The sequence below is a fragment of the Mirounga leonina genome, unplaced genomic scaffold (assembly GCF_011800145.1).
Source record: "Mirounga leonina isolate KUSES-001 unplaced genomic scaffold, KU_Mleo_1.0 Mir_115, whole genome shotgun sequence".
NCBI lineage: Eukaryota > Metazoa > Chordata > Mammalia > Carnivora > Phocidae > Mirounga > Mirounga leonina.
In genome coordinates this window covers 32,058,042-32,085,449 of record NW_023270268.1, presented here as the reverse complement: position 1 = coordinate 32,085,449, position 27,408 = coordinate 32,058,042, and the positions used below count along the sequence as shown (strand labels likewise).

At 36.5% G+C, this 27,408-nt stretch overlaps 2 protein-coding genes across 8 annotated transcripts in view; one reads left to right on the top strand and one right to left on the bottom strand.

The window, feature by feature from the left end:
• Positions 1-5,800, top strand: part of MSL2 (MSL complex subunit 2) — a 34,482-nt gene extending 28,682 nt beyond the window's left edge. For both annotated transcript variants that reach the window (XM_034995230.1, XM_034995240.1), the window contains exon 2: positions 2,263-5,800. In XM_034995230.1, the coding sequence (XP_034851121.1) occupies positions 2,263-3,854 (1,592 nt within the window). In that variant the 3' untranslated portion in view covers positions 3,855-5,800. The remainder of the gene's footprint in view (positions 1-2,262) is intronic.
• Positions 5,801-7,203: 1,403 nt separating this feature from the next.
• The window catches only part of PPP2R3A (protein phosphatase 2 regulatory subunit B''alpha), a 214,723-nt gene continuing 194,518 nt past the window's right edge, over positions 7,204-27,408 (bottom strand). For 4 of the 6 annotated variants that reach the window (XM_034995190.1, XM_034995200.1, XM_034995209.1 and 1 more), the window contains one exon: positions 9,571-9,703. In XM_034995190.1, coding sequence (XP_034851081.1) covers positions 9,571-9,703 — 133 coding nt within the window. Of the gene's footprint in view, positions 9,704-27,408 lie in introns of all 6 variants that reach the window. The other 2 variants (XM_034995176.1, XM_034995219.1) reach the window with 1 other exon arrangement.

Here is a 27,408-nt window from a genome sequence, read left to right as displayed (position 1 = left end):
TGTTGTTAGGTAAGGATCTAAGTAGTTGTTGGTTTTTTGTTTTTTGGCATTTGGATATCAAATTGTTTGACATGATGTGTGGAAAATTCTCTCCTGTTGAATTATCTGGGCACTCGTGACACAGATCAGTAGACCATAAATGTAAGAATTTCTTTCTGGACTCTCTGTTCTGTTCCATTGATTTATATGTTTATCCTTTTGCCATTGCCACATTGTTTGGATTACTATAACTTTAAAGAAGATTTTGAAATTTGGTAGTGAAATTCCTCCAAATTTGCTCTTTTAAAAAATTGTTCTGGCTATACTAGGTCCTCTGATTCCGTAAGAATTTTAGAATCAGTCAGTTTCTTTAAAAAGACACCTGGGATTCTCAAAGATTACATTGAATTTATAGATCAACTTGGGGTAAATTGTCATCTTGTTTGTGGCCTGTTTAACCTGGGCTTTTGCAATCTCAGGCTAGTAAGAACTGAGCTGTTTGCCTTCTCCAGCTGGTTAGCCTCTGAGAAGTCACTTTTCAGTGATCATGTTTCTGGGGCTCTGCATCATCCTCTGCACTACTAAATGGAGTGAGCCCCCTTCCATCACAGCAGCTTCTGGTCTTCAGGGTAATACTGATGGAACAGATGGCAGGGGAGAACGGGGCAGCCCCAGACTAGAACACCACAGATTCTTACTGTTGTTACCTGAAATTGAGCAGTTTTTCAAACATATAAATGCTTCTCAAATGGTTTTATGTGTTTGGTTGTGAAAATGACTTGCTTTGTCAAAAATTTTCAGGTTTATAGTTGCTTTTAAGGGAGAGGGTTTGCTGATCTCACTTGGCTGTAGCCTGAAGTGTCTTCTTTCCCATGTCTGAGTCTTTTTTTTTTTTTCCTTTTAGAGAGAGAGAGCAAGGGCAGGAACACAAGCAGGGGGAGTGGGAGAGGGAGAAGCAGGCTTCCCGCCAAGCGGGGAGCCCGATGGGGGGCTCGATCCCAGGACCCTGGGACCGTGACCTGAGCCGAAGGCAGACGCTTAACGATTGAGCCACCCAGGCGCCCCCCATGCCTGAGTCTTAATTACATAATTTTGTTTGAGAAACAGGTGCTACTTTGAGTTTATTACTGTTTGTCCTGAATTGGGAACCAAGAACAGTTGCTTCTTTGTGGAGTAGGGTGGAAATAGCGATTGGATCTAGTTGCTCTCTCTTTCCTGGTACATAATCTACATAGGTCATTTATAATTTGGGAGACCACTTTCACTTTTATATGATATTGCTGTACTTAGGATACTTGTGGTTTATGACTAGGGTCATTTTGTATTTTGTCAGAAGAATTTGAGTCTGGTAGTATGCCCTTTTTTCCTTTTGATACATTTATATATAATTTTTTTTTTTAAGATTTTATTTATTTATTTATTTGACAGAGAGAGAGAGAGAGAGACACAGCGAGAGAGGGAACACAAGCAGGGGGAGTGGGAGAAGCAGGCTTCCTGCTGAGCAGGGAGCCCGATGCGGGGCTTGATCCTAGGACCCTGGGATCACGACCTGAGCCGAAGGCAGACGCTTAACGCCTGAGCCACCCAGGCGCCCACATATATATATAATTCTTTTTTGTCATTGCATTTTGATTTTTTTGTAGGAGAGTTTAAGTTTATTTTTTCTTTCAATAAATGAACATTGTTCTTTTTCATCATAACATTTCAATCTTTTCAGTTTTAGATTAGTATATATAATAAAATGGTTTTTGAAATTATACTTTTTTTGGTGAAGATGCCTTTGTACTGATTAATACCCTTAAATTATGTTTAATGAGGGTAGGGACTGAGTGTCTCTTGCTCCTATCTTTTTCCCAGTGTTTAATACAAAATAAACAGCATGATTTTGTTCAGTATATTGTAGCATTACCGTGTTGTGTTGTGTTAGGTTGAGGTTCCAAGGGTTTTAAGCCAAGTTTGTGCTTTTGGTGACTGATCTTCACCTCTTTATAGCTTTTGGAGAAGAGGATAAGAAAGTGGACCAGAACATATGGTTTGGGAGAGAAATACAGAATCAAGGAAGATTCTGGTTTGAGATAAAGGAATGGGGAATATGGCATGGAAGTGAAGTGCACTGTTGAGTACTTTTCCATTTCCTGTAAGATATATTTTTTGTTATCTGGTCTGGTGAGTTTAACCCACCTCAATTTTAATAGATTACTTATAATCTCATCTTAACTTCAATATATGAAATCGTATATTTATTTTACTAAAATCTTTGCTTTCCTCCTTTTTCCCTCTTAGGACATTTGCTACAAGATCCTATTGCACCCACCAACTCCACCTGCCAACATTATGTCTGCAAACCTTGTAAAGGCAAGAAAATGATGATGAAACCTTCATGTAGCTGGTGCAAAGACTATGAGCAATTTGAGGAAAACAAGCAGTTAAGCATCCTAGTGAACTGCTACAAAAAACTATGTGAATATATCACACAGACTACATTGGCACGGGATATAATAGAAGCAGTCGACTGTTCTTCTGATATTTTGGCTTTGCTTAATGATGGATCATTGTTTTGTGAGGAGACGGAAAAACCCTCAGATTCATCCTTTACTTTGTGTTTAACACATTCCCCTTTACCTTCAACCTCAGAACCCACAACTGATCCTCAAGCTAGTTTATCTCCAATATCTGAAAGCACCCTCAGCATTGCTATTGGCAGTTCTGTTATCAATGGTTTGCCTACTTATAATGGGCTTTCAATAGATAGATTTGGTATAAATATTCCTTCACCTGAACATTCAAACACAATTGATGTATGTAACACTGTTGACATAAAGACTGAGGATCTGTCTGACAGCTTGCCACCTGTCTGTGACACAGTAGCCACTGACTTATGCTCCACAGGCATTGATATCTGCAGTTTCAGTGAAGATATAAAACCTGGTGACTCTCTGTTACTGAGTGTTGAGGAAGTGCTCCGCAGCTTAGAAACTGTTTCAAATACAGAGGTTTGTTGCCCTAATTTGCAGCCCAACTTGGAAGCCACTGTATCCAATGGACCTTTTCTGCAGCTTTCTTCCCAGTCTCTTAGCCATAATGTTTTTATGTCCACCAGTCCTGCACTTCATGGGTTATCATGTACAGCAGCAACTCCGAAAGTAGCAAAATTGAATAGAAAACGATCCAGATCAGAAAGTGACAGTGAGAAAGTTCAGCCACTTCCAATTTCTACCATTATCCGAGGCCCAACGTTGGGGGCATCTGCCCCTGTGACAGTGAAACGGGAGAGCAAAATTTCTCTTCAACCTATAGCAACTGTTCCTAATGGAGGCACAACACCCAAAATCAGCAAAACTGTACTTTTATCTACTAAAAGCATGAAAAAGAGTCATGAACATGGATCCAAGAAATCTCACTCTAAAACCAAGCCAGGTATTCTTAAAAAAGACAAAACCGTAAAGGAAAAGATTCCTAGTCACCATTTTATGCCAGGAAGTCCTACCAAGACTGTGTATAAAAAACCCCAGGAAAAGAAAGGTTGTAAATGTGGGCGTGCTACTCAAAATCCAAGTGTTCTTACATGCCGCGGCCAACGCTGCCCTTGCTACTCTAACCGCAAAGCCTGCTTAGATTGTATATGTCGTGGCTGCCAAAACTCCTATATGGCCAATGGGGAGAAGAAGCTGGAGGCATTTGCTGTGCCGGAAAAGGCCTTGGAGCAGACCAGGCTCACTTTGGGCATTAATGTGACTAGCATTGCTGTGCGCAATGCTAGTACCAGCACCAGTGTAATTAATGTCACAGGGTCCCCAGTAACAACGTTTTTAGCTGCCAGTACACATGATGATAAAAGTTTGGATGAAGCTATAGACATGAGATTCGACTGTTAAATCAGTGGGTCTTTAAACCTACCTCTGGTAGGGAAATAGCTACAGTTTTACGGCAGCTATGGTTTTGTTGGTTTAACTTGCCGGAGCTCCTGCATATAGATCACTTGTATCAAGTGTTTTCATTGCTAAGTTATATGTGTTAGTGTCGGGGAAATAGTTTGCAGATAATGGAGGAGTAACCCTACAACTATATGTCCTTAGTTCTTACAGAACCTCATAGTTTGAGAACAAATGCTGATGCAACTGATTTATACAAAATGAACTTTGGCAAGGAAAATAACATTAACCTCATTGTTTATGGTCATGCTTTGTGCATAATCAAAGTTTATGATTAAATGTAAGGAAGTGGTATCTAGTCAGTCCATAAAGATTGTGCTAATTTTTTGTGAAAAAGTAGCCATTAGTTCAGGGGACTCAGTGCTGCCTTCAGATGCCATTGATGCTTCTCCTGTTGAAAAGCTGATGTGTCTGGCTCAACCTTTGTGCTGACCTAATACCATTTCTGATCATGAAAATTGGCTACTGGTGTATGTAGCAGTTCTTAAATCAGCAGTATTATGAAAGAAAATTTGCCCCTCATTAGAATGTTGAAATCTGTCTTTTAAAAAGTGAACAAACTGAAATTCTGTCAAGATGCAGATGTTTAGCTGTTTATGACCATTCTGAGTTTGAATAACTTTTATAGTTAGTCTGACTCATTTCTAGGGAAAAAATTTTGAAATCCTTCACTTTTAGCAGTGTTCTAATTAGATAAATGAAGTGGAGAAGAGCAGTTTTATTCTGAAGGTAATTGAATTTAGACTATAGGATGTGACAGAATTTAAAAAAAATAATTTTTATTTAGAAATTGGGATTTATTTAAAATAATTTTGAAATAATGCCCCAAAACTTACCCAGGTTTATGCATTATATTTATTGCTATTGGCCACTTATTTGATTTTTTGTTGTTGTTGTTTGTTTCCTCTAATAGTTTCAGACTTTATTTTGAATATGCTCCTTTTCTCTTTTTTGGGGTGCTATTCATTATGAAGGCTTCTTTATAGAGGCCAAATAAAAAATGCATTTTTATGAAGCCTGTGCATTTAGGTAGGTTTGAAGCTAGGAGGATTTTCTTTAGAATGCTCTTTTGCATGTAAAGCACAAAGTATGTTTCAGTTTAAATGCATGTCTTCCCTTTAATTTTTATGGGGAAGACAAATGAGTCACAAACATTCTGTTGAAGGGAAATCTAGTCAGTTGCTTGAAAGAGCACAGCCCAAATAAAACAAGGACTGACTAGGTTGTAAAGAAATGACCTTATGATTTAAAAGAAGAATTGCTGCTTTGACAGTGCTTAAAGAAAAATACTGCTGGAAAATTTCTAATTTCTACTACGTTCACCATCTCTCATGAGATCTGACATATGTTGAAGTTTATGTTTTGATTTGGCACACAGCATGTTCAATGATGGTTATTCACTTAGTACAAGACATGGAGAAGAAACCTTTGGACACAGAGCAGATGACACCTCCTTCTGTTTTGTAGTGTATCCTGGTGTCATTTTCTGTGAATGTGGTCAGGTAGAATTGTTTTTGTTGTTGGGCTTTCTTTTTTTTTTTTTTTTCCTTTTTCCTTTTTTTTTTTTTTTTTTTTTTGTTTTTTTCGGTGGGGTGGGGGTGGGCTAAAGCCATAGGAAGAAAAATGTGATGTATGTGTCCAGTATGTACTATTTTGTTTTTGTTTTGCAAGAAGAGTTGAACTATTTTTGATAACAAGAGTAAATGGTGGAAAATGCTTCTTAGTTGTCTTGTCTTTATTTGCTTTCCAAGTTTTGGACTTTTATTTAATTCCTCTAAGTGTTAGCAGTGTCTTATGAAACATGTATTTGCCTAAAGTTTGTAACAGTTTTGTGTTGAACCCAGATGCCCTGCTATATAAACTTGTAAATCTGTTCTTTATTCACTAATGATCACTGCAAAAATGACTAGAAATGAGATTGTACACATGGATGATTAGGATATATTTTGCAAATCTCCCAAACTTTCCTAATATTATGATCTTAAAATTCAGAGTACTTTATTTCTTCCCAAGTTTGATATTTTTAGTTTTGTGTTTTTTGATGCATGGGAGGTTGGCAATATAGACAAATCGGAAATCATTAGTATGTGAGGGCCTTGATTGTTATGTAATATTGCCAATGATTAATTCAGGTTGTTTTTAGCACAAGTTTCTCTTTTTTATGCTGGTATTCTCACTGCCACATTTTTGGAAACCTGTATTACACTTAAATCTATCAATAAATATTAGTTTTCTAATTCTATGTTGTAGAATACTGAGGAGTTTGGGATAGTATGCTCTGAATGGCCTATATTATATACATTTGGGGAAGAATAATACAGTGCCTTGATTTTTGCATTGTTTTTCTTTATACCATGAGTTATTTAGGAATGCTGACCAATGGCTAACTAGGGGTGATTGAGAAATTATTACTGCCGTAACTGGATTGACTTTATCAGGATTTGAAACCATCAAAACAATAACAACTTTTAATATGACACATTTTCATTTGTTCTTTCGAGTCTTTGTTATTAACATACATCAAATGATAGAAGTGTTAGAACTTGGTGATTTATCTTTTTGGTTAGCTTCAGTAAGTCTACATTTCTGTGCAGAGCTATAATATGCTCCTAGGATAAAGAATTCCTTTTATTTTACTGTGATCTTAGTATTCTTGAAACAACTATATGGTGACCTTGCTGAAGAAAAGTAAAAGTTTTACAACAGATGAAAAATAAAATTTCCTTTCCCATATCATAAGTAACAAATATAAAATGTTTTAGAAAATACTAAGTTGAAAGTATAGAGTCAGAATCTAATACTTGGATGATAGTTTAACTTTTCTCCCTCCTTTCTAAAAAATTAGGTTTTAGGTACCTAAATAACAATCAATTATACATTCTTTTAAAAGAATACATTATATATAAGGCTAAAAGTACATAAGGCTAAAGTCCCTTTTGATCCCTGTGAACTTCTCATTCCCTGTATCTAGTCCTCTTCCTTATCCCCCCAAAGAAAATAACTTCTCAGTTATGAGGTTGTGTTATCATTCTAGAAATTCCTTTATGATTTTCCCAGGGGTTCAAAGAGTTATTCTTTGAAACTCAAGTTTGTTTACAATGTTACTCTTTCAAATATAAAAATGAGGTGCAAGTGTGAATAAAACCAAAAGTGTGTAGTGATTACCTTAGTGAATGTGGTTCATATTTGACAACTTATCTCTTTATTTAGTTTTGCAAAAAGGGAAAAACAAAAACAAGTTAAATCATGCAGGTTTCTCCACCCAAACACACTTTCATGACATTTCCAAAAGTTGAGCAATGACTTACCTCATTTAATCAATCTAGAATTTTATAAACACTTTGAATCATACACAATGACAGATAAAATGCAGGGAAAATACACAGAATTTCATTAGTTTGAGTACATTGGCAATTAATGTTTTGCTGTGAAACTCATTTTTCATTGAACAACATTAACACCATGATAACCCTCAATTTAACTTTTATTAAGCAGCCTGGGATATTGTAAAAACTTGAAATTTCCAGTTGGGCAGTAATGATTTTATTCAGTGAGATCTTTACCGGGAAGTCAAATATATACTGTCCTAATTCCTTGGAATTCACATTTCTTGCATTCAACTCTTAAGAAAGGACTACAGTGAAACACTTGTGTCTGAAAATATGATAGTTTGGGTAACCTAAATTAAAATAGCTTTATCTTGAATGATATTGGTAGCTGTTACTTTTTATAGTAATTACAGACTTTTGAAACCAAATACAGACCAAAGTAAAAGCAAGAGGATTTCAGTAAGGAAATACAAGGTAAAAGCCAAGTAGTATTAAAAAAAAAATGTATATTAGAAAATTAAATTTTTTTACTTTTTGCTGATGAGTCTTAGAAATAGTTTAGATCATTATGAATAATAAAACCTTTAAACCATATCTGGCTTCTAAGAAAAATACTACCTTTTTAATATTTTAATCTGAAATTTAAGTAATTGCTTTCTCTCCCTGGTAAAGGGTGGATGGAATAGATGGTAAACTTCACGTATCATAAATACTTTTAATCCTAATTTACTGGTGTGTTTGGGTTATTACATGTAGTGTTTCCTAAAAATTTAGTCATTTTTAAGGTTTTAGTTTGTGAACTATTAGATGCCAAATTTTAATATTTATCACTTTCTGTAACCATTAAATGGAAGATTAATTCTGATATGAAAAGTAAAATAACAGGCAACAGAGGATACTAAAAAAAAAAAAAAAAAACTTACTGTACCAGTTGGCGGTACATTTCCTAAATTGCACTTATCTCTACTTTTTGCCTACCATAGCCCAAAGTTTATTTCATTTTTTGACTTTCACATCTGTAAGGGGGAACCAGAGCAGGTTGGCAGGGACACTATTCTGACATTTAGGACTTGGGGTTAAAGCAAAAAACCCAGGGGAAAGGGTGATGACTGACACAGATGGATGTTAAAGTTTCTTGCGAGTTTCTTTCACTTACACTATTAGAAATGTCCATCCATCTTCATAGTTTATTTTCAGTTATCTTTAAGGATATTGTAGGTTTTGGCTGCACTGTGGCTTGCTGAAAAAATGTAAAATTCTGTAATGAACACATCTACCACTATAGTACAGATGAAACAGGTTTCCTTTATGGGTGGCATCACTATTTTCTTCCATTTTTGTGATAATTATTGAAGTGATGGGATATTTGAAATAGTAATTCCTTTTCAATATGAAGGGATAATATTTAGATTGAGGCCTTTACTGTTGGCTTAGTCTAATATTCAGTGATGAATACATCTGGTAAGAATTTTTGTATATCGCTAAGTCTTCAAGTAGGCCTTTTAATAGGAAGTACAGATGGGGTATCAACTAATTTGGAGATTAATAAGTCATTCAGTAATTCACAAATGTTAGATAAGTTAAAAGGAAACTTTTTTTTCAAGTATGAGTCAAATTCTGTACTTAGAAGTTTTTTCATCATATTTTATATAAGATCCACAGGATGGGGAGAGATTATTCAGAACTTGCCAGCAAGGTTGGAAGGCCCAGTGGTTACAATACCTGAGGATGTAAAGTGACTAGTAGTTTGGCAGGTCATTGTGAAATTACATTAAACAAGTAAGTTCAATATCTTTGAACTCCAGTACACATATTTAAAAAGTCTCTGAGATGTTTTGGCAGTGCTTTTATTACCAGGGGTAAGTCACTTCTGGAGGCCCTTAACTGCTTTTTTAAGTTCCAGAATGTTTTTGACTCAAGTTTTCTGCAAGTGAAGGTTTCTTCTGGGCTCCATAGGAGCCCTGAGGGGCCTCAGGGATGCTGGACAACAGAGGCAACTCCTGCTTTTGTGCAGAGAACTGTGCTTGGCACTGTCCCCGAGATATCCTTGGTACATTCAGGGGTGAAGAGTGCTGATTCACAGACTTTGGAAGGTGTATATCGCTGTATTTATTTGGAGGAAAAGCTCTGCAAGAGGTTTGAGGCAAATTGGAGGAGTCCCCCAAATTGAGTATGTGTATCCAAACCTATTGCTTAAAAATGTTTCAAAGATCCTAGTGCAGATACACACTTGTAAAAATCAAAGCCTTTAAAAAGCAGTACGCAAACTGGAGCATCTCCACAAGAAAAAGACATTTAAAATACGTATCTCTCTTTCAAGACCTTGGCAGCTACTCTTCATCCACTGACTGAAGCTTTCCACATTTCTCTGAAAGGCTTGAGGTTACTATTTTACTTTTATTGCCTTTGTTTCCAATTTCAGAGGGAGAGACAGGTTCCTCTGTTTCATAATCTTCAAAGGAGCTGAAAGAACAAATAAAAGTGAGTTACTGATTTTTTTTTTTTTTCAATGTCAATGTTTGGGTAGGAGTCAATATGGCAAACTAGGGACTGAAGACCGCCAGCTTGCAAAAAAGTACCCTCAGTTGCTAAATGACAGCTATTAACAACTAAGCCGCACTGGAGAAAATGCTTCATCTAGAACAGAAAACATATTCTCCCTGTTCCTTAAAGCTGAAGTTCATGTTAGAATTTGTTGAAAATGTGCTGTATCTAGCTTTCCCTAGGAGCATTGGTGGGAATGAGAACATAACTATGGACGGGGCTACATTGGAGAGGGTGTGAGGTCCATAAAGTACAAGCTTTATATGAATGCCTTCACTGAAGTGGCTTCCATGCAGAGTGGGGAACATTCTCACCCCACAAGTTGCTTTATAGCTTCCATGGTTTCCAAGAAGTACATTTTTTTTTTTTTAAAGATTTTATTTGACAGACACGAGAGCGGGATCACAGGGGGAGTGGGAGAAGCAGGCTTCCCGCGGAGCAGGGAGCCTGATGTGGGGCTCCATCCCAGGACCCTGGGATCATGACCTGAGCCGAAGGCAGATGCTCAACGACTGAACCACCCAGGCACCCCAAGAAGTACATTTAGATGTGCAAGTATATACATAGAGCAGATTAAAGCCCATTCACGGATTTCCTTACATTCTTTACAGAACTTCACAGCATATTTCCTTTGCTTATTCCCCTTAGAAGTTATTGATATCCCCTGAGTTCCATTATCTTCTAGGCTATCCCTGAGAGTGGCCTTAGGCAGGGACAAAAAAGTATTTTATCTAGTGGGAATGATGGTTGCTTGAAATACTAAATTGATAAATATGCCGAGGCTACATCTGGGCCCAGAAAAATATACATGATAATTACCAAAGTCTGTTACAGTATTTGGTATCCTCAGCTTAATCTTCTCATCCTTTGCGAGGACTTTACACAGTATCTGCAGAAATTTCTGGACATATAGTCCCTTCATCAAAAAGATACCAAGGCTCTCTAATGAGGAAAAATATGTTGAGGCAGGTATGTCCAGTAGTAGAGGTAATACCTATTCAACTTTCTAAAACATTTTTGAATAGAGGGTAGAGAATGTTAAAAAAAGCCTGTCTGATGTTTGGAAAACTTATCCTTGAGTACCAGTTTTTGATCCTATCAAAAATTATTTACAACTTCATTTTGCAGAAATAGTCGATTCTATACTTAATTTCTGTTTCCACTCTTCCCCCACCTCCTTGAGGCCTCAATGTAACTGGCATCTGCTGCATAAGGAGGCACTAGGGAGGGTACTGCTTTAATGGAAGTGAGGCAGGGTTGATGGTTGAGCCTCCCATTTCTGGAACAAAATTCTCAAAAGTTAGTTCTAGCAATGCAGTATCAGTTACTGTGACTGCTTATTTCCTGTCAAGAGTGGAAGACATTTTCTTCCTCTTGGTGCCCAAACTTACTGAGCTCTCAGGACCTTCTCAGTGCAGATCTGCGAGTAAGTTAGGCCTGAACTGAGACTCACTCAATAAATATGTGAGCTTCTATTCCAAGCATGAGCCAAATGCTAGGAATACAATGGTGAAAAAGAAAGAACTAGCCCCTTCCTCACAGAACTTGTACCCTAATGGAGGCCATCTGGAATAATGGTAAAAGTGTTTAGCCTTAGAGCATGGGCTTTGGAAAAGTCAGGTTCCAATCTCAGTTTGATCACTTAATGTGATTTGGGGCATGTTACTTAACCCCCTCTGCATCAGTTTCTTCAACTAATGAGTTAATAGCAGTTCCTACCCCTCATGGAGATTAAATCATAAACTCTTGGAAAATGTTAGGTATTATTCTCATGATAGAGAAATGCTGGGGCTTACTGGAACAGGATGGTGACATCTAATCCTGTATTGGGGGGCAGTTTCACATATTTTGTGTGTCATTTGTGAATAAGATTTTTACAAAATATTTTTTCCCACTGTAGCCTCATACCAGAAATGGGGTTTCTAGTAATGGATTTGATCCAATCTAGTACATAAAGCTATTCCAACACCCTGTGGGTTGGTTATAGTGGAATGCGACCGTTATATCTTCTATACTTTAAGGGCACCAAGAGCAGTACTATGCACAGAGACTTTGGAGGAATCTTCTGGATTGAGGGAGTTCATTCAGAACCTTTTATCAGTGTCCTGGAGACTTCTACTCTATCTCAGTGTTTCTCAAATAGGGGTGATTTTTCCCTCCTGGGGCCATTAGGCAATGCCTGGATGCGTATTTGATTGTCACAACTGTGTAGGTTCTCTTGGCATCTAGTGGGTAGAGTTCAGGGATCCTACCTACATCCTACAATGTGCTAGACAACACCTCACAACAGAATTATCTAACTTAAAGCATCAGTGCTGTTGAGAAACCCTGCTCTAACTCTTGTTCCTTCAATGTCAGTGCATCCCAGCATTCTGGATTAAGGTGTTCTTGTTTTGTACTTTCCTGGACAGTCTTTCTTAAGGCTTTATTCAATCACTTGTTTACCTGTGGTTTCTAAATGTTCATGTCCAGCCTCAGCCTGTTTCTAACCCGGAGACTGCCATGTATCCAACTGCCTACTCTATGGCTCTTCCATTATGGCAGTATATACAAAGCTGAACTCATCCTTCCCACACACCTGCCTCTACCATAATCTACCCACTTAAAGCCAGAAATCCAGTGATCCCAAGTTTCTCTTCCCTCCTCCTTTGCCCTCCCTTCTTCAAATCTAGCCAGTCTCTTCTACCATTTACAATAATACATGGACACAATCTTGCCTCTCCCTCCCTATTGCCACTGATTTAGTTCAGGGCACTATATTTTCATTGCTTGGATTATTGCAATAGTTTTCTAACAGCTGGTCTTCCTGCCTTCACTCTTGTCACATACTCTTTGCTGTTGCCATACCAGGCTATTTATCTTGTCAAAATGGATTATGGTCTTGGGACTGGATGCCACTGTACATGTTCCTTGGCCTGCAGTTCCCTTACCCTTTGGTTAACTTGTGTTCATCTTTTAATCTGAGATGGCATTTATATATATTTTTTTAAGATTTTATTTATTTGACAGAGAGAGACGGAACACAAGCAGGGGGAGTGGGAGAGGGAGAAGCAGGCTCCCCGCTGAGCAGGGAGCCTAATGTGGGGCTTGGGACCCTGGGATCATGACCTGAGCCGAAGGCAAGACGCTTAATGACTGAGCCACTCGGGCACCCCCTGAGATGGCATTTAAAAGGTTCCTGATTCCCAGTGCCTGAGTAACCATCTTTTTTTTTTTTTTTTAATTCATTTACGTAATCTCTACATCTGATGTGGGGCTAAAACTCATGACCCTGAGATCCAAAGTCACATGCTCTTCTGACTGAGCCAGGCAGGTCCCACATCTATCCGTCTGTCTATGTATGTATATATGTATGTATGTATGTATGTATCTATCTACCTGTCATCTATCTAATTTTTAAGTAGGCTCCATGCCCAGCACGGAGCCCAAAGCAGTGCTTGAACTCATGACCCCGAGATCAAGACCTGAGCTGAGATCAAGAGTCAGACGCTTAATTGAGCCACCCAGGTGCCCCATTAAAAATGTTTTAAATTTAAATTCCAGTTAACATACAATGTAATATTAGTTTCAGGTGTATAATATAGTGAGATTCATCACTTTTATACAACACCCAGTGCTCATCACAACACATGGCACTCCTTAATCCCCACCACCATCTCTTACTTAGATGTCTGCAAGGATTTCCTTATTTTGTCTCCCTGCTTCTATTCTTGTACCACTACTGATCTGAAGATTACTATCTTCAAAAGATGTAAGTGGGATTGTATTACCTGCTTGTTTAGCTCTTTTTTAATAGCTTCCTGAGGCCCTGCATGATCTGGCCCCTATGAATCTTTCCAGCCACATTTTCCTCTGTTTCTCATTATATTCCAGCCATAGTAGTCTTTTAAAATGTCCTCAACACATTGTTTCCAGCCTCAGAGCCACTGCATATATTTCTCCCTCTACCTAGAACATTTTTGCTCCCTGGTTTTTTCATAACTATTTCCTTCTCTTAACCAACTGAGCCACCCAGGCGCCCATAACTATTTCCTTCTCAACCTTTAGGTTCTCAACACCTCAGGAAATTTCCTCAGCACCCTAAATTGCAAGTCCTCTCTCCATTATTTGTTCACTCTGTTTCCTTCACAATTATATAATTGTCTTCCCCACTTGACTCTAAAGTGTCCATTTTCCAACTCACTAATTTCCTTGGGCTATATATAGTATAGTGCCAGGCACTAGGTGCTCAAAATGATGAATAAAAACTGATGTCCTAATGCTCTTTGTGAAGTGATGTGTCTAGCTGTCAGGGAAGGCTGGAGTATGGTGAGGGTGCAGTAGTCCTCTTGAAGTCGCTGAAGTCAGAACTGTAAGAGTCTAAACTTTATCCTGTTCTCTAGGAATTCCTGAGGGCACAAATGAAGATTATTTTATGAAGTATTCTATTAATTAAACTGGCTATTTTTGAATGAATAGCAGAGTCAGAGGATTGAAGCAGAACTCCTAGGATTCACAGACAGTTCACTAGAAAGCCTAGGTATCAAATTGAGAACAAATTATTTAACCTAGTATTAACATAGTGTTGTTAGCATAAGGGAAAATAATGGGTATTTTTGCTAGCAATACGTTGCCTTTAGAAACCTGTTTCTCTAAGTAGTTTTTCCCTCTCAGATGAGCAATTTCTGGGCAAAAGTATTAAGGCTGGTTCTGCAGATTCCTTGAATGAACAGAAATAATGACTGGCACATATATGGTCTAAAAAAGGAATTGTGTGGTTTCAGGGTGTTTCTGGGAATTGTGGTTTGATTCCATTTTTGGGATTCTATTTGCAGGGGTAAAGGGATAGAGTATTTGATTCGGGGTTTGTGTCTGAGGAAATCTATGACATCTGGTGGCCATAAGCATAGAATAAAATGTTAAATAGTTCTTTAATTTGGAGTCTATAATGCTTTAGAAATAGGAGAGGATGAGTCTTACCTTTATACTTTTAAATCCTAACTCGCTTATATAAAATGGATTAACTGAAATACTTTAGAAGTTGGATATTTGGTTCAGTGCATTTCCTTGTTGACCCCATTCAGTAACTAGAAAATCTTTTGTTTCAACTCTTGTTAAAGTTTCTTAATATGTACCATCCACTTTCTTGCCTCAGAAAGTTTATCTCACTTCATTTTTGATCTCTTGCAGTTCCCTAGGGTCATGAGCCATCAGTTGTTTATTCTTACTTAGTTTGAATGTAGATAGTATAAAAATGTGGGTTAAATATATTCTAATTATGAACTTGAAGAGAGGGATAGGGTTTCATTCATTTTTATTACTAACCACAGTGCCTGGCACTGAGTAAGTACCAGTGAATCTCTACTGAAATAAATTAAAATTGGGCTTTTTGACTTGTTACGTTGAATGCAGGAAAAATTAAAAACATATATTAAATTCAGGTCCACAGAAAGGTGCTGTTTACTGAGCACTATAAAACATGATTCAGAACTATTTTACTTGTAAGATTATAACATGCTTTGGAATATTAATTCCTGTCATTCCTTCTGTTTCTCTTCTCATGCCCCAATATACATACACATTACCTCCTTTTCCCCATTATCCCTGCTCCTCTGTTAAATTCTCCCACCTTGTTGAGAATAGTCAGACTCCACACAACCCCTTACTCCACACTTGACTCTTATTAGCTGCATTCCTGGAAGATGATCTGGTGGGTTTTGGGCTGGCCTTCTTTGCCTGCAGCACCTTATTTTCCAGTGCTGATGGAAGTGTACAACTCTTACAAATAAGAGTAATTCATATAAGTTTATATTTAATATAAAGGAAAAAACTACTTTTAAAAACATTGAGTAAACAGTTTTAGATTTTCTAAATGTCCAATAATAGAGAAATGGATGTGAATTATTGCTTGAGAGAACACTTCTGAAGCATTAAAAGTCATTTTTTTTTTTTTTTTAAAGATTTTATTTATTTATTTGAGAGAGAGAGAATGAGAGACAGAGAGCACGAGAGGGAGGAGGGTCAGAGGGAGAAGCAGACTCCCTGACGAGCAGGGAGCCCGATGCGGGACTCGATCCTGGGACTCCAGGATCATGACCTGAGCCGAAGGCAGTCGCTTAACCAACTGAGCCACCCAGGTGCCCCAAAAATCATGTTTTTGAACATGCTAGTAACATTAAGCATCAAAAAGAAATATATTAAAGTGTAAATAATGGTTACTTCTGGATGACTGAACCAAGGGTGATTTTAGTCTCTTTATAATAAATTTCCCAATTTTTCTGCAGCAAGCCTCTATTTCTCTACTAATCAGATAAAGACTCTCAGAATAAAAAAAAATTGTTTTTAATCTAGATTAACAAATGTAAAGCTATTGGTAAAATACCAGAAAATCCTTAAAAAAAAAAAAAAATTTAAAAAAGGGCGCCTGGGTGGCTCAGTTGGTTAAGCGACTGCCTTCGGCTCAGGTCATGATCCTGGAGTCCCAGGATCGAGTCCCGCGTCGGGCTCCCTGCTCAGCAGGGAGTCTGCTTCTCCCTCTGACCCTCCTCCCTCTCATGCTGTCTCTCATTGTCTCTCTCGCAAATAAATAAAATCTGAAAAAAAAAAAATTAAAATACCAGAAAATCCTGTAAAAAATATTTTTAAGATACTGTATTCTTTTTTTTAAAAAAGATTTTATTCATTTATTTGAGAGAAAGAGCACGAGAGGAGGTAGGGTCAGAGGGCAAAGCAGACTCCCACTGAGCAGGGAGCCCCATTTGGGGCTCAGTCCTGGGACTCCGGGATCATGACCTGAGCCAAAGGCAGTCGCTTAACCAACTGAGCCACCCAGGCACCCCGATAATGTAAAATGTTCTTGACTAAAAATGTGAAGTACAGATATTTGTCAAATTGGCAGAAAGGTTTGTTTTTGCTTATTGTAGGTCTCAGTTTCCTAAGGTAGCAACATGGAGGACTCTTTAGCCTGCTTTACATAATTTTCTTATTGCAGAAATTTTAAGAATGTTAATTATAAATAAATTTAGCATCCTAACCTGTTATCTTCATATAGGTGGCAGCTGAACTGATTTATGTAACTGGCACCCTGTCTGTTTCCCCCAAGACCATTCATTACCTTGAATTTATACAAATGCTGTTGTATGCTGTGATCATGTTGTATGCTAGATGTGATAATTCACAGTGTTTGCAGCCTCAATGTTTGCAGTCTTTCTATCTGGAGTCATTGCTAGGTTACTATTGAAGGCTTTACTTAAGTACCAGCCTTGAATTCGGTGGTACAGGTGCCTGACACAAAGGCTGCCTATGATGTTTGTTAGATGGTAAAGTAGATAGAGAATTTTGAGTTGTTTTTGGAGGGTTAAGTTGTCTGGATTCCTGCAGTTATCCTTGTAGTGAGGGTGGCTGCTGGGACTGTTGCCTTTTGTGCCACTCAGTAAACATTTCCTAAGGATCTCCTACATCTCCTAACATTTTGCCAGGTGCTAGCATTAAAAGATGAATAAAACAGCATTCTTTGGGGGAGCCTGGGTGGCTCAGTCGGTTAAGCGTGCGACTCGATCTCAGTTCAGGTCTTGATCCAGGGTCATGAGTTCAAGCCCCATGTTGGGCTCCGTAATGGGCACTGGAGCCTACTTAAAACAAAAAAACAAACAAAAACAAAAACCAACCAAAAACCAACCAAACAAAAAGCTAGTGTTTTTGCCCTGGAGAAGCCCAGGTTCTTGTGGAAACACAAACAGCTCCATTTTTCCCAGCATTTATATGCCAGACACCGTTGGATACATTATATATAATTCTCCGTATAGTTCTGTTATTTGTGCATCACATTCACTGTGTGCCAGATGCATGCCATGTACTGTGCCCTGGGAATGAAGGGAACAAGGTAGGCAGTGGGATGATAATGTTGCAGCTGATTAAATTCCAGCTCAGAGAGGTTATCTAATGTGGCCAAGATCACAGAAGTGGTAGTAACAATAGCCAGTGTTTATTGATTACATAGGTACTATCCCTAAGGGCAAAGGATAAAGATACTATACACATCGTCTTAATTCTTTAAACAGCTCAGTGTGGCAGGTGGTACCCTCACTGTATAGGTAATGCTGAGGCTTGGATGCCTGGAACTACACAGCTAGTTATGTGATAGAGCAAGGATCTGAAATTATTAGGTTTGTCTAACTCCAAATTCCATGCTCTTAACATGATGTTATGTTGTATCTCTTCCCATATAGGGAGTAGTAATAATAGTAATAGCTACTATTTATCAGGTATCCACTATGTGCCAGGTGTTTAGATATATTATCTTAGATTGTCACAACCACCTTGGAATGTAGTTGCTGGAGTCTTCTGAAACTGAGCCTCAGGAGTCAGATAACCTGCCCAGCTGGTGAGTAGGAGGTAGAACCGGATCTGTCTGGCTCCTTCCTAAGCCTCTGCTCTTTCCATTGTACCACCGTTCTTCCTCCATTTCTGTTGTTGGTTTTTTTTTTTTTTTTTTAGATTTATTTATTTATTTATTTATTTATATGACAGAGAGGGACAGCGAGAACAGGAACACAAGCAGGGGGAGTGGGAGAGGGAGAAGCAGGCTTCCCGCTGAGCAGGGAGCCCGATGTGGGACTCGATCCCAGGACCCTGGGATCATGACCTGAGCCGAAGGCAGACGGTTAACGACTGAGCCACCCAGGTGCCCCTCTTCCTCCATTTCTAATATCTGAGTCTTGTAATTTTTGTTTGACAGACTCACCCTGATGTATCTGTAATTACACTTGAGATGAAGCCCTAGGTGGTATAACCTTGGGATTCTGGGTCTGGCCTTGCTTTTGAATGTATCAGTCAGCTATTAACAACTGTAAACAGGTCTTCCTTTTCCTTTGACATTCTAGTACTCTATAGGCTCTGGCTGTTGTAAGCCTCCTCTCCCCTCAGGACCTCATCACTCACACGTGCGTTATGGAGGCCTTATCTTATCTCCTACAACGTGAGCAGAGGAGTGTCCAGCAGAAGCTTCTCATATACACTGGTCGAATTTCATTACAGCTGGTCTCTGTGTTTCCTCTCATGACCCCTCCCCTTTTCTGCTGTCTGCACCCCTTTGCCTCTCCTCTCTCCCTCCGGGCACACCGCTGCCTTCTCCAAGGGCCACAACGGGAAGGAACTTCTGCTTGAGCCAGTTATTTATTCTCTTTAGCTGCCATCAGTTTTTCTTCTTTTTAGACTAACTTATAAGTGTTTACACCTGCTATCTCTATTTTCTCCTTCCTTTTATAGCAGGTTACAAAACAGTATGTAGTATAAATTCCATTTTTGTAAAACATGAAATGTCTAGAAGGGAAGACAGGCTGTCTCTGGATGGTGGATTTTAGATGAAGCTTTTTGTTTATCTGTGTTTTCTACCTCTTCTGCTCTAAATACATACCACCCATGTATTACCTATTTAAACATATTACCTATGTAAACAGATAAGGGAGAAAACCTTTTTCCTATTTATCAAAGTAATACATGCTTGTTTTATGAACCTTATAAATTATAGACCAGTATAAAAAAGCAAATTACTTGCAATCCCACAGCCCAGAGTTAATGGTCTGTAGCCTTATCTTTTAGCTTGTATATCATAGATGTACACATATGTCATAATGAAATATTACAATTTTCTAACCCTGTCATGTTTTTGTGTAAACACAAAATTTAAATGTTTGCAAAATATGACACACAGATACCATGACTTATTGAACCATTCTATTACTGTACATTTTTGTTACTTTGAATTTTTAAATTTTAGAATGACCAGTGACCAATGCCAGTTGTTTGGATAGAACAATTCTATCCAAATTTCTGATGATTATTTACAAACTGGAATTGTGAGTCAAAGGGTATAAATTCAGGCTGTTGCTACATACTGTCAAGTTACGTTCCAGGCGGGCTGGGCCAATTTGTTTCTACCATCAGTATCTGAAAGTGTTTGTCTTACTGCGTAGTGAGCCTAGAGTGAGTTGTTACTGCAGTGTGCTTCCTCTATGAGAGCAGTTAAGATGGAATACTACTCAGCCATCAAAAAAATGAAATATTTTTGCCATTTGCAACGACGTGGATGTAACTAGAGGGTGTTACGCTAAGTGAAATAATCAGAGAAAGACAATATCATATGATCTCGCTGATATGTGGAATTTAAGAACCAAAACAGGATCATAGAGGAAGAGAGGGAAAAATAAAACAAGATGAAACCAGAGAGGGAGACAAACCATAAGAGACTCTTAAGCATAGGAAACAAACAGGGTTGCTGGAGGGGAGAGGGGTGAGGGATGGGGTAACTGGGGGATGGACATTGAGGGCATGCGATGTAATGAGCATTGGGTATTATATAAGACTGATGAATTACTGACCTCTACCTCTGAAATCAATAATACTTTATATGTTAATTGAATTTAAATAAAAATAAATAAATTAAAAAAATAAAGCCAAAAAAATATTTGTGTGTGTGTGTGGGGGGGGCTTGTTTCTCTTAAAACAGAAAGAAGCAAATCAAGTATTTCCAAGGATTTTTCTAGTGGATTCCAGGAGGCCAGATCTGCATACCTATTAAAGAGGCCGCATGAATGGTTCGAATTTGCCATATCAGTGTCATAGGGCAGTAATAATTCATGTCCTTAAATTTAAACATTGATTTTATCAATAACCCTTTGAACTCTTAAAAAAAAAAAAAGGTAAGATACTTTAATTGCATCCATCTGTTTTCCCCGCTTAGTCAAGGGATCCTGTCTGCGTTCACCAATATCCAATAATGCTTAGTATATAGTAATAATACAAACATTTACTGAATTAATACTATCTTTTAACAAATTATCTTTTAAAAAATTGTTGCCAATTTCATAAGCTAAAAACTTTTTGACTTTTTTTTTTACAAGTTTTACTGAAATATAATTTACATGTAATTCACTGATCTTAAGCGTTCAATGTGTTTTAGTAAATTTTTACAATTGTACAACCAACACCACAATCTAATTTTATAACATTTTCATCCCTCCATCTGCTCCTCCTCTCCTTTGTGCCTGTTTGTATTCACTCTCATTCCTGGAACTAGGCAACCACTGATCTGCTTTAAGGCTCTACAGTTTTGCCTTTTCTAGAAATTTCTTACAAATGAAATCATATAATATGTTAGTCTTTAGTGTTTGGCTTCTTTCACATAGAGTGATATTTTTGAGAGACTCATCCATGTTGTTGCATGTATTATTAGTTTTTTTATTTACTGAGGTACAACTGACATACAATGAATTGCTCATACTTGTAAAATTTGACTTTTTGTATGTACCTGTAAAAGCATTACAACATTCAAGATCATGAAAATAACCATTCCCCTGCCTCCCAACCAAAGTCTACTCATGCCCCTTATAGAATCACTGCTCCCCTCCCCAGGTAACCACTATTTGCTGTCATGATAGATTAATTTGCATTTTCTAGAATTTTAAATAAATGGAATCAAAATGGGTTATACTTTTTTGTCTAGCTTCTTTCACTTAGTTTAAGATCCATCCATACTGTGTTTATCAATAGTTCATTCCTTTTATTGCTGAGTATCATTCCATCTTATGGATATACTATATTTTATCAATTCACCAGTTTGATGGATATTTGGATTATTTTCAGTTTTGGGCAACTATGAATAATGCTGCTGTAAACATTCATGTACAAGTCTTCAGGTGAACATTTTTCTTAGGCAGATTCCTAGGAATGGAACTGCTGATTCACATGATGAGTGCATGTTTACTTGTTAACAAATTGCCAAACTCTTCTAAAGAGGCTATATAATTTTACATCCCCATCAGTCCAGTGTATGAGGTTCCAGCTTCTCCACATCATGGTCAACTAATGATTTTAGTTGGTCTAGTGGCTGTGTGGTTTATCTCACTGTGGTTTTAATTTGCATTTTCCTAATGTCTAACAATATAGAACATCTTTTTATATAACTGTTTGCTGTTCGAATCTCTAATTTAGTTGTGTTTATTTAGATCTTTTGTCTCTGTAAAAGTTAGGTTATTAGTCTTTTTATTATTGAGCTGTAAGGATTCTTTACATATTTTGGACATAAGTCCTTTATCAGGATGTTTAGGGAATATCTTCTCTCAGTCTTTTCATTTTCTTAATGGTGCTTTTGAGGAACAATAGTTTTTAATTCTGAAGGAAGCCCAATTTATTTTTATTCCTCTTGCTTAACTCAAGGTCACAATGATTTTCTCCTGTTTTATTCTAGAAGTTTTAGAGTTTCTGCTCTCACATTTAGGTCTTTTTTCCATTTTGAGTTATTTTTGTATATGGTATGAGGTATGGATTGGGGGTCTTTTTTTTTTGGCATGTGGATATCCAATGATTTCAACATCATTTTTGAAGACTTCTCCAATGGTTGAAAATTAATTGGCCATCCATATTAGGGTCTATTTCTAGAGTGTTTAATCTATTTTTATTTTTTATTTTATTTTTCTTTTCTTTTTTTTAAGATTTTATTTATTTGCGAGAGAGAGAATGAGAGACAGAGAGCATGAGAGGGAGGAGGGTCAGAGGGAGAAGCAGACTCCCTGCTGAGCAGGGAGCCCGATGTGGGACTCGATCCCGGGACTCCAGGATCATGACCTGAGCCGAAGGCAGTCGCTTAACCAACTGAGCCACCCAGGCGCCCTTTAATCTATTTTTATACATGCCAATGCTACAATGTCTCAATTGTTTGCTTTATAGTAAATTTTGAAATCAGGCAGCCTAAGTCCTTCAATTTTGTTCCTTTAAAAAAAAGTGTGGCTATTCTAGGTATTTTGCATTTCTACATAAATTTTAGGATCAGTTTGCTAATTACTACAACAAAAGCCTGCAGGGATTTTAATATGGAATTCGTTAAATCTGTAGATTTGTGGGAACTGACATTTCAACAGTTCTTAACTTTCTAATCCAATTTAGGTCAGCATTATTTTTGCAGTTTTCAGTGTGCAAGTATTATAGTTCTTTGGTTATATTTATTCCTAAATATTTTGTTCCTTTTGATGCTAATGTGAACAGAATTATTCTTTTTATTTGAATTTCCCTACTGGTGTTCACTGCTAGTATATGGAAATACAACTAATTTTTGTATATTGAACTTGTATTCTGACATCTTGCTAACTACTAACTCATTAGTTCTGGTAGCTTTCAGGTAGATTCTGCTTCAGGTCCTTTATCTGAAGTATTTTCTGCTTCAAAGTTATGTAATTTATGAATAGACAGTTTCACTGCTTCCTTTACAATCTGAATACTTTCAAAGTCTTTTTCTTGTCTTACTGCAAAACATAGGACCCTCAGTTACAATGTTGAGTAGAAACATCCCTATTTTGTTCTTGATCTCAGGGGGAAGGCATTCAATTTTTCACTGTAAGTATGATGTTAACTCTAGATGCCTTTTATCTGGTTAAGGAAGTTCCCTTCTATCCTTACATGAGTAAAAGTTATTGTGAATGGATGTTGGAATTTGTCAAATGCTTTTTTGTGTGTCCATGGAGATGACTGTTTTTTGTCATTTATTAATATGGTGTATTAATAGATTTTTGGATATCAGCCAGCTAGCATTCTGTTCCTAGGATAAGCCCCATTTACAGTATATAATCTTTTTTATATGTTGCTGGATTTGATGTGCTAATATTTTGTAATAATTTTTATATTGATGTTCTTGAGGGATATTGGTTTGTAGTTTTCATTTCTTGTGTATCTTTGTCTGGCTTTGGTATCAGGGTAGTATTGGCTTTATAAAACAAGTTTGGAAGTACTCCCTCCTGTTATTGTCTGAAAGTATTTGTGAAAGATTGGTATTATTTTTTTCCCCTTAACAACTATTTGACAGAATTTATCAGTGAAACCATCTGGACCTAGACTTTTCTTTTGGTGGAGACCTTTAATAACCAATGCATTATCTTTACTTGATATATAGCCTATTCTGATTTTCCGTTTCTTCTTGAATCAGTTTTGGTACTTTGAGTCTTTCTAGGATTTTGTCCCATTTCATCTAAGGTGTGAAATTTATTGGGGTAAAGTTGTTCATAATATTTCTTTATAATTATTTTAAGTTCTGTAGTGTGTATAGTGTTGCCTCTTCCATTCCTGATTTTGTTAATATATGCCTTTTTTTCTTGATCCAGATAAAGATTTATCTTTAAAAAAATCTTTACAAAGAGCCAACTTTAGGTTTCATGAATTCTTTCATATTGTTTTCCTATTTTCTATTTCATGGATTTCTACTCTGGTCTTTATTATTTCCTTATTTCTACTTATTTTGGGTCTGGTTTGCTCTTTTTCTAGCTTCTTAAAGTAGAAGCTTATATTATGATGTTAGACCTTTCTGAGGCTTCCTCTAAACACTGCTTTAACTGCACCTCATACATTTTCATATATTCTTTTATTTTCATTTATTTCAAGATAATTATTAAGTTCCCTGTGGTTTCTTTTTGACCCGTGTCTTTAGAAGTATTATTTAATTTCCAAATATTGTGGGATTCCCAGATTCCTGTTACTGATTCCTACTTTAATTCTATTATGGTCAAACGCTTTATTTACTGTAATCCATTTGAATTTATGGGATCTTATTCATTTATCGTATGGTCATGTGCACTTGAAAAAAATGCATATTTTACTGTTGTTTTGTGGAGGGTTCTCGATTAAAATACATTGTGTTGTTCAAGTCTTCTGTATCCTTATTGTCTCTAGTTCTATCAGTTACTGAAAGAGGAGTGTTGAAATCTCCAACTGTCATTGTTGAACTGTCTGGCAATTTTTGTTTCATATATTTTGGGGCTCTGTTAAATGTTTAAATACATTTAAAATTGTTAAAATTGGCTATTAACTATTTGCAAATATATATGCAAACTATAACTATTTGCATTTTCGCTATTGGTGAATTGGGAATTTTCATGTTTATTTCCTGGGTGAAATTTCTGTCTTTCGACTGTTTTAGAAGTGGTCATTATTTATGTTCTTATAATTGATTTTAAAGAATCTGATTTATAAAAGAACAGTACTGGTCATATGATGCAATCCAATTTGTTTGCCTTTTGGTTGTGATACATAATTTGTCACTTTTTAAATGTACTCAAATCTGTAAGTGATTTCCTCATAAATTTCTCCCATTTCCTTTAAGCTTTTAAAGTCTATTTATTTACATGCAGACATTAGTTTAATATGTACTTTTTTCAGTCACCACAGAGACACATTTTACTGACTGGTCTTTTCTTGACACATTTAAGATACTATCTTTATCATATACATATCCTGTATCTCACCATACCTTTCTTTCCCAAACTCACTGCTATTCTTGTATATATGTGAATTTTAGAATTAGCTTATCAAGTTCAATGATATATTCTGGAGGATTATATCAATTTAATACATTAATCTTAACATGGCAAATGGTCATTGTATCTTTTGGTTAAATTTTGTATTTTCTTCATATATATTTTCCAAGTCACCTTTTTTCTTGATATTAATGAAAGGGATTTTTCCCTATTGTATTTTTAGCTGGTTATTTCTGGGGTGTGGGATTAATAACCTTTATCATTAACAAGTTACTCTTAAGTTTGCTTAGTTTTAAGATTTTTTTCCATACCAAAAAATGTACTAAATTTTATCATATGCCTTCAAAGAATCAGTTTATATTTTGTTGTTGTTTTTTTTTCTTCTTCAGTCTGTTAATGACAGATTTTACAAAGTTAAACCACTGAAGCAATCTTGGGATAAAACCCACTTACTTATGATGTATTCTTTAATATATTGGTAGTTTTGACAAGTTAACCTTCTGTGGTTCAGTTTTCCTATCTGTAAAATGGTGATAACAGCATCTATGAAAAAGGGTTTTTGTGAGCACCCAGTGAATTAAAATATTTAGAACAGTGCTTGGCACATAGAATGGTTTTTTTGTGTGTGTGTGTATGTGTGTTTATAAATTAATAGATCTATTTTTGTTTAAATAAAATGGTTTAATTCTTCTTTCTATGTACTTGGGTCTATTTTGTCATCCTTTTTCATGCATTTTGAGAGGATAGCCTAGTCAATTTATTTTAGTCTTAAGAATTTTAGTCTTTAGAATTTCCCCTTGTCCAGATCCCATAGGTTTTAATAAATATAATGCATAGTTCTAGAAAGATTATAATTTGTATTTTGTATTTTGACTTCTGCTTTAACACTTACTTTGAAATATATTAAGAATATTTTTTTAGCTTTATTTTTAACTTTCTAGATATGTGCATTTTAGTTTTTAGTTGTTAATTTCAGTTTACATTTTTAAGTTGTTGCAATTTCCTTCATGCCTTAATTAATAGGCACTTCTGTGATGATTCCATGTGTATTTGTTGGGTACCAGGTATACTTTTGAGTACCTCTATGAAAGCCTACTAATTCTATATATTTTTTTGGCCTATTTGATTTGTTGGTTTTTACATGGCTGCGGATGCCAATTTTTCCTTGTATTTCTATCAGATTTATATACTGCATAAAGTTCATAACTTATTTTCATGGCCAACTGTTGAAATACTGAAAAGTCTCTTTTAAAGCTTTGAATTCTACTTGTCTCATTAATGTTACCATATCTGATATACCCCTGTTACTATTCATTTGACTCTTACCTCTGTGTTAGGGATGAATTGAAATAATAGTATACAGTTCAATTTTTAATCCAATGTGAATTTTGTGATTGATACTATATTTGGACTTATTCTGGCCATTTATTTTGTACTGTCTTTGTGTCTCTTCTTTCTTACTGTAGTGGACATCTGTTCCTTTATTGGCACAGCAGTCCCCTTTTTTAAGGCCATATTCTCTAATTTCCCTTGGGAAAACACATGGTTTGGATGGACCTGGAATCATGTACAAGCTTAGTTCTAGGCCTCACTCCTTCAGGAATTGGTTCAGGGATTGGACCCAAACTAAGCCAATTAGAGTCAAAGAGACACAAATCCTAGGCTTTCGTTGGGACATAGGGGAAAGGGATTTTCTCTTTTATTTGAACTTGAAGCTATCAGGTGATCATCTTGCTGCCGCATATGAAAAACTTGCTAAGAGTGAAAAGATGAAAGCATTATGAAAGAGATGAAAGAGATAAAGCCCGAGTCTCTAAAGTCAGTACTACCCCTGGACTTTACAGTTCTGTAAGCCAATATTTCCTTTTTTTGTTTGTTTATGGCAATTTTGAGTCGAGGTTAGGTCACTTGCCCACCAAAAGAATGCTGATTAACACATATATCTTTTAGTAGATTGAGTTTTCTTTACTAATTTTTTTCCCACTTGTCTTTTTCTAAAAATTGATTAGAAAATTTTCCATTTCACTTTTATTCTCTTAGCGATTGACCTTATATTTTTAACACACATACTTTAACTCTAGTCATTGTTAGAGAAATATAAATTTACCAGTATCATATTCTCCACTCTAATAAAGATTCATAGTATATTACCCTGACCTCCTTTTACTCTTAACAGTATAAATGTGATCAATATTTATTTATTTCTAAGAATAAACTTTACTATTGTTGCTCATGATTACTTCTTGCATCCCTGTTTCCTCTAGAATCCATTTACCTTCTTGCTGAAGAATATCGCTTAATATTTCTTTTAGACATAGTCTGTGGATGGTAAACTTTTTGCATCTT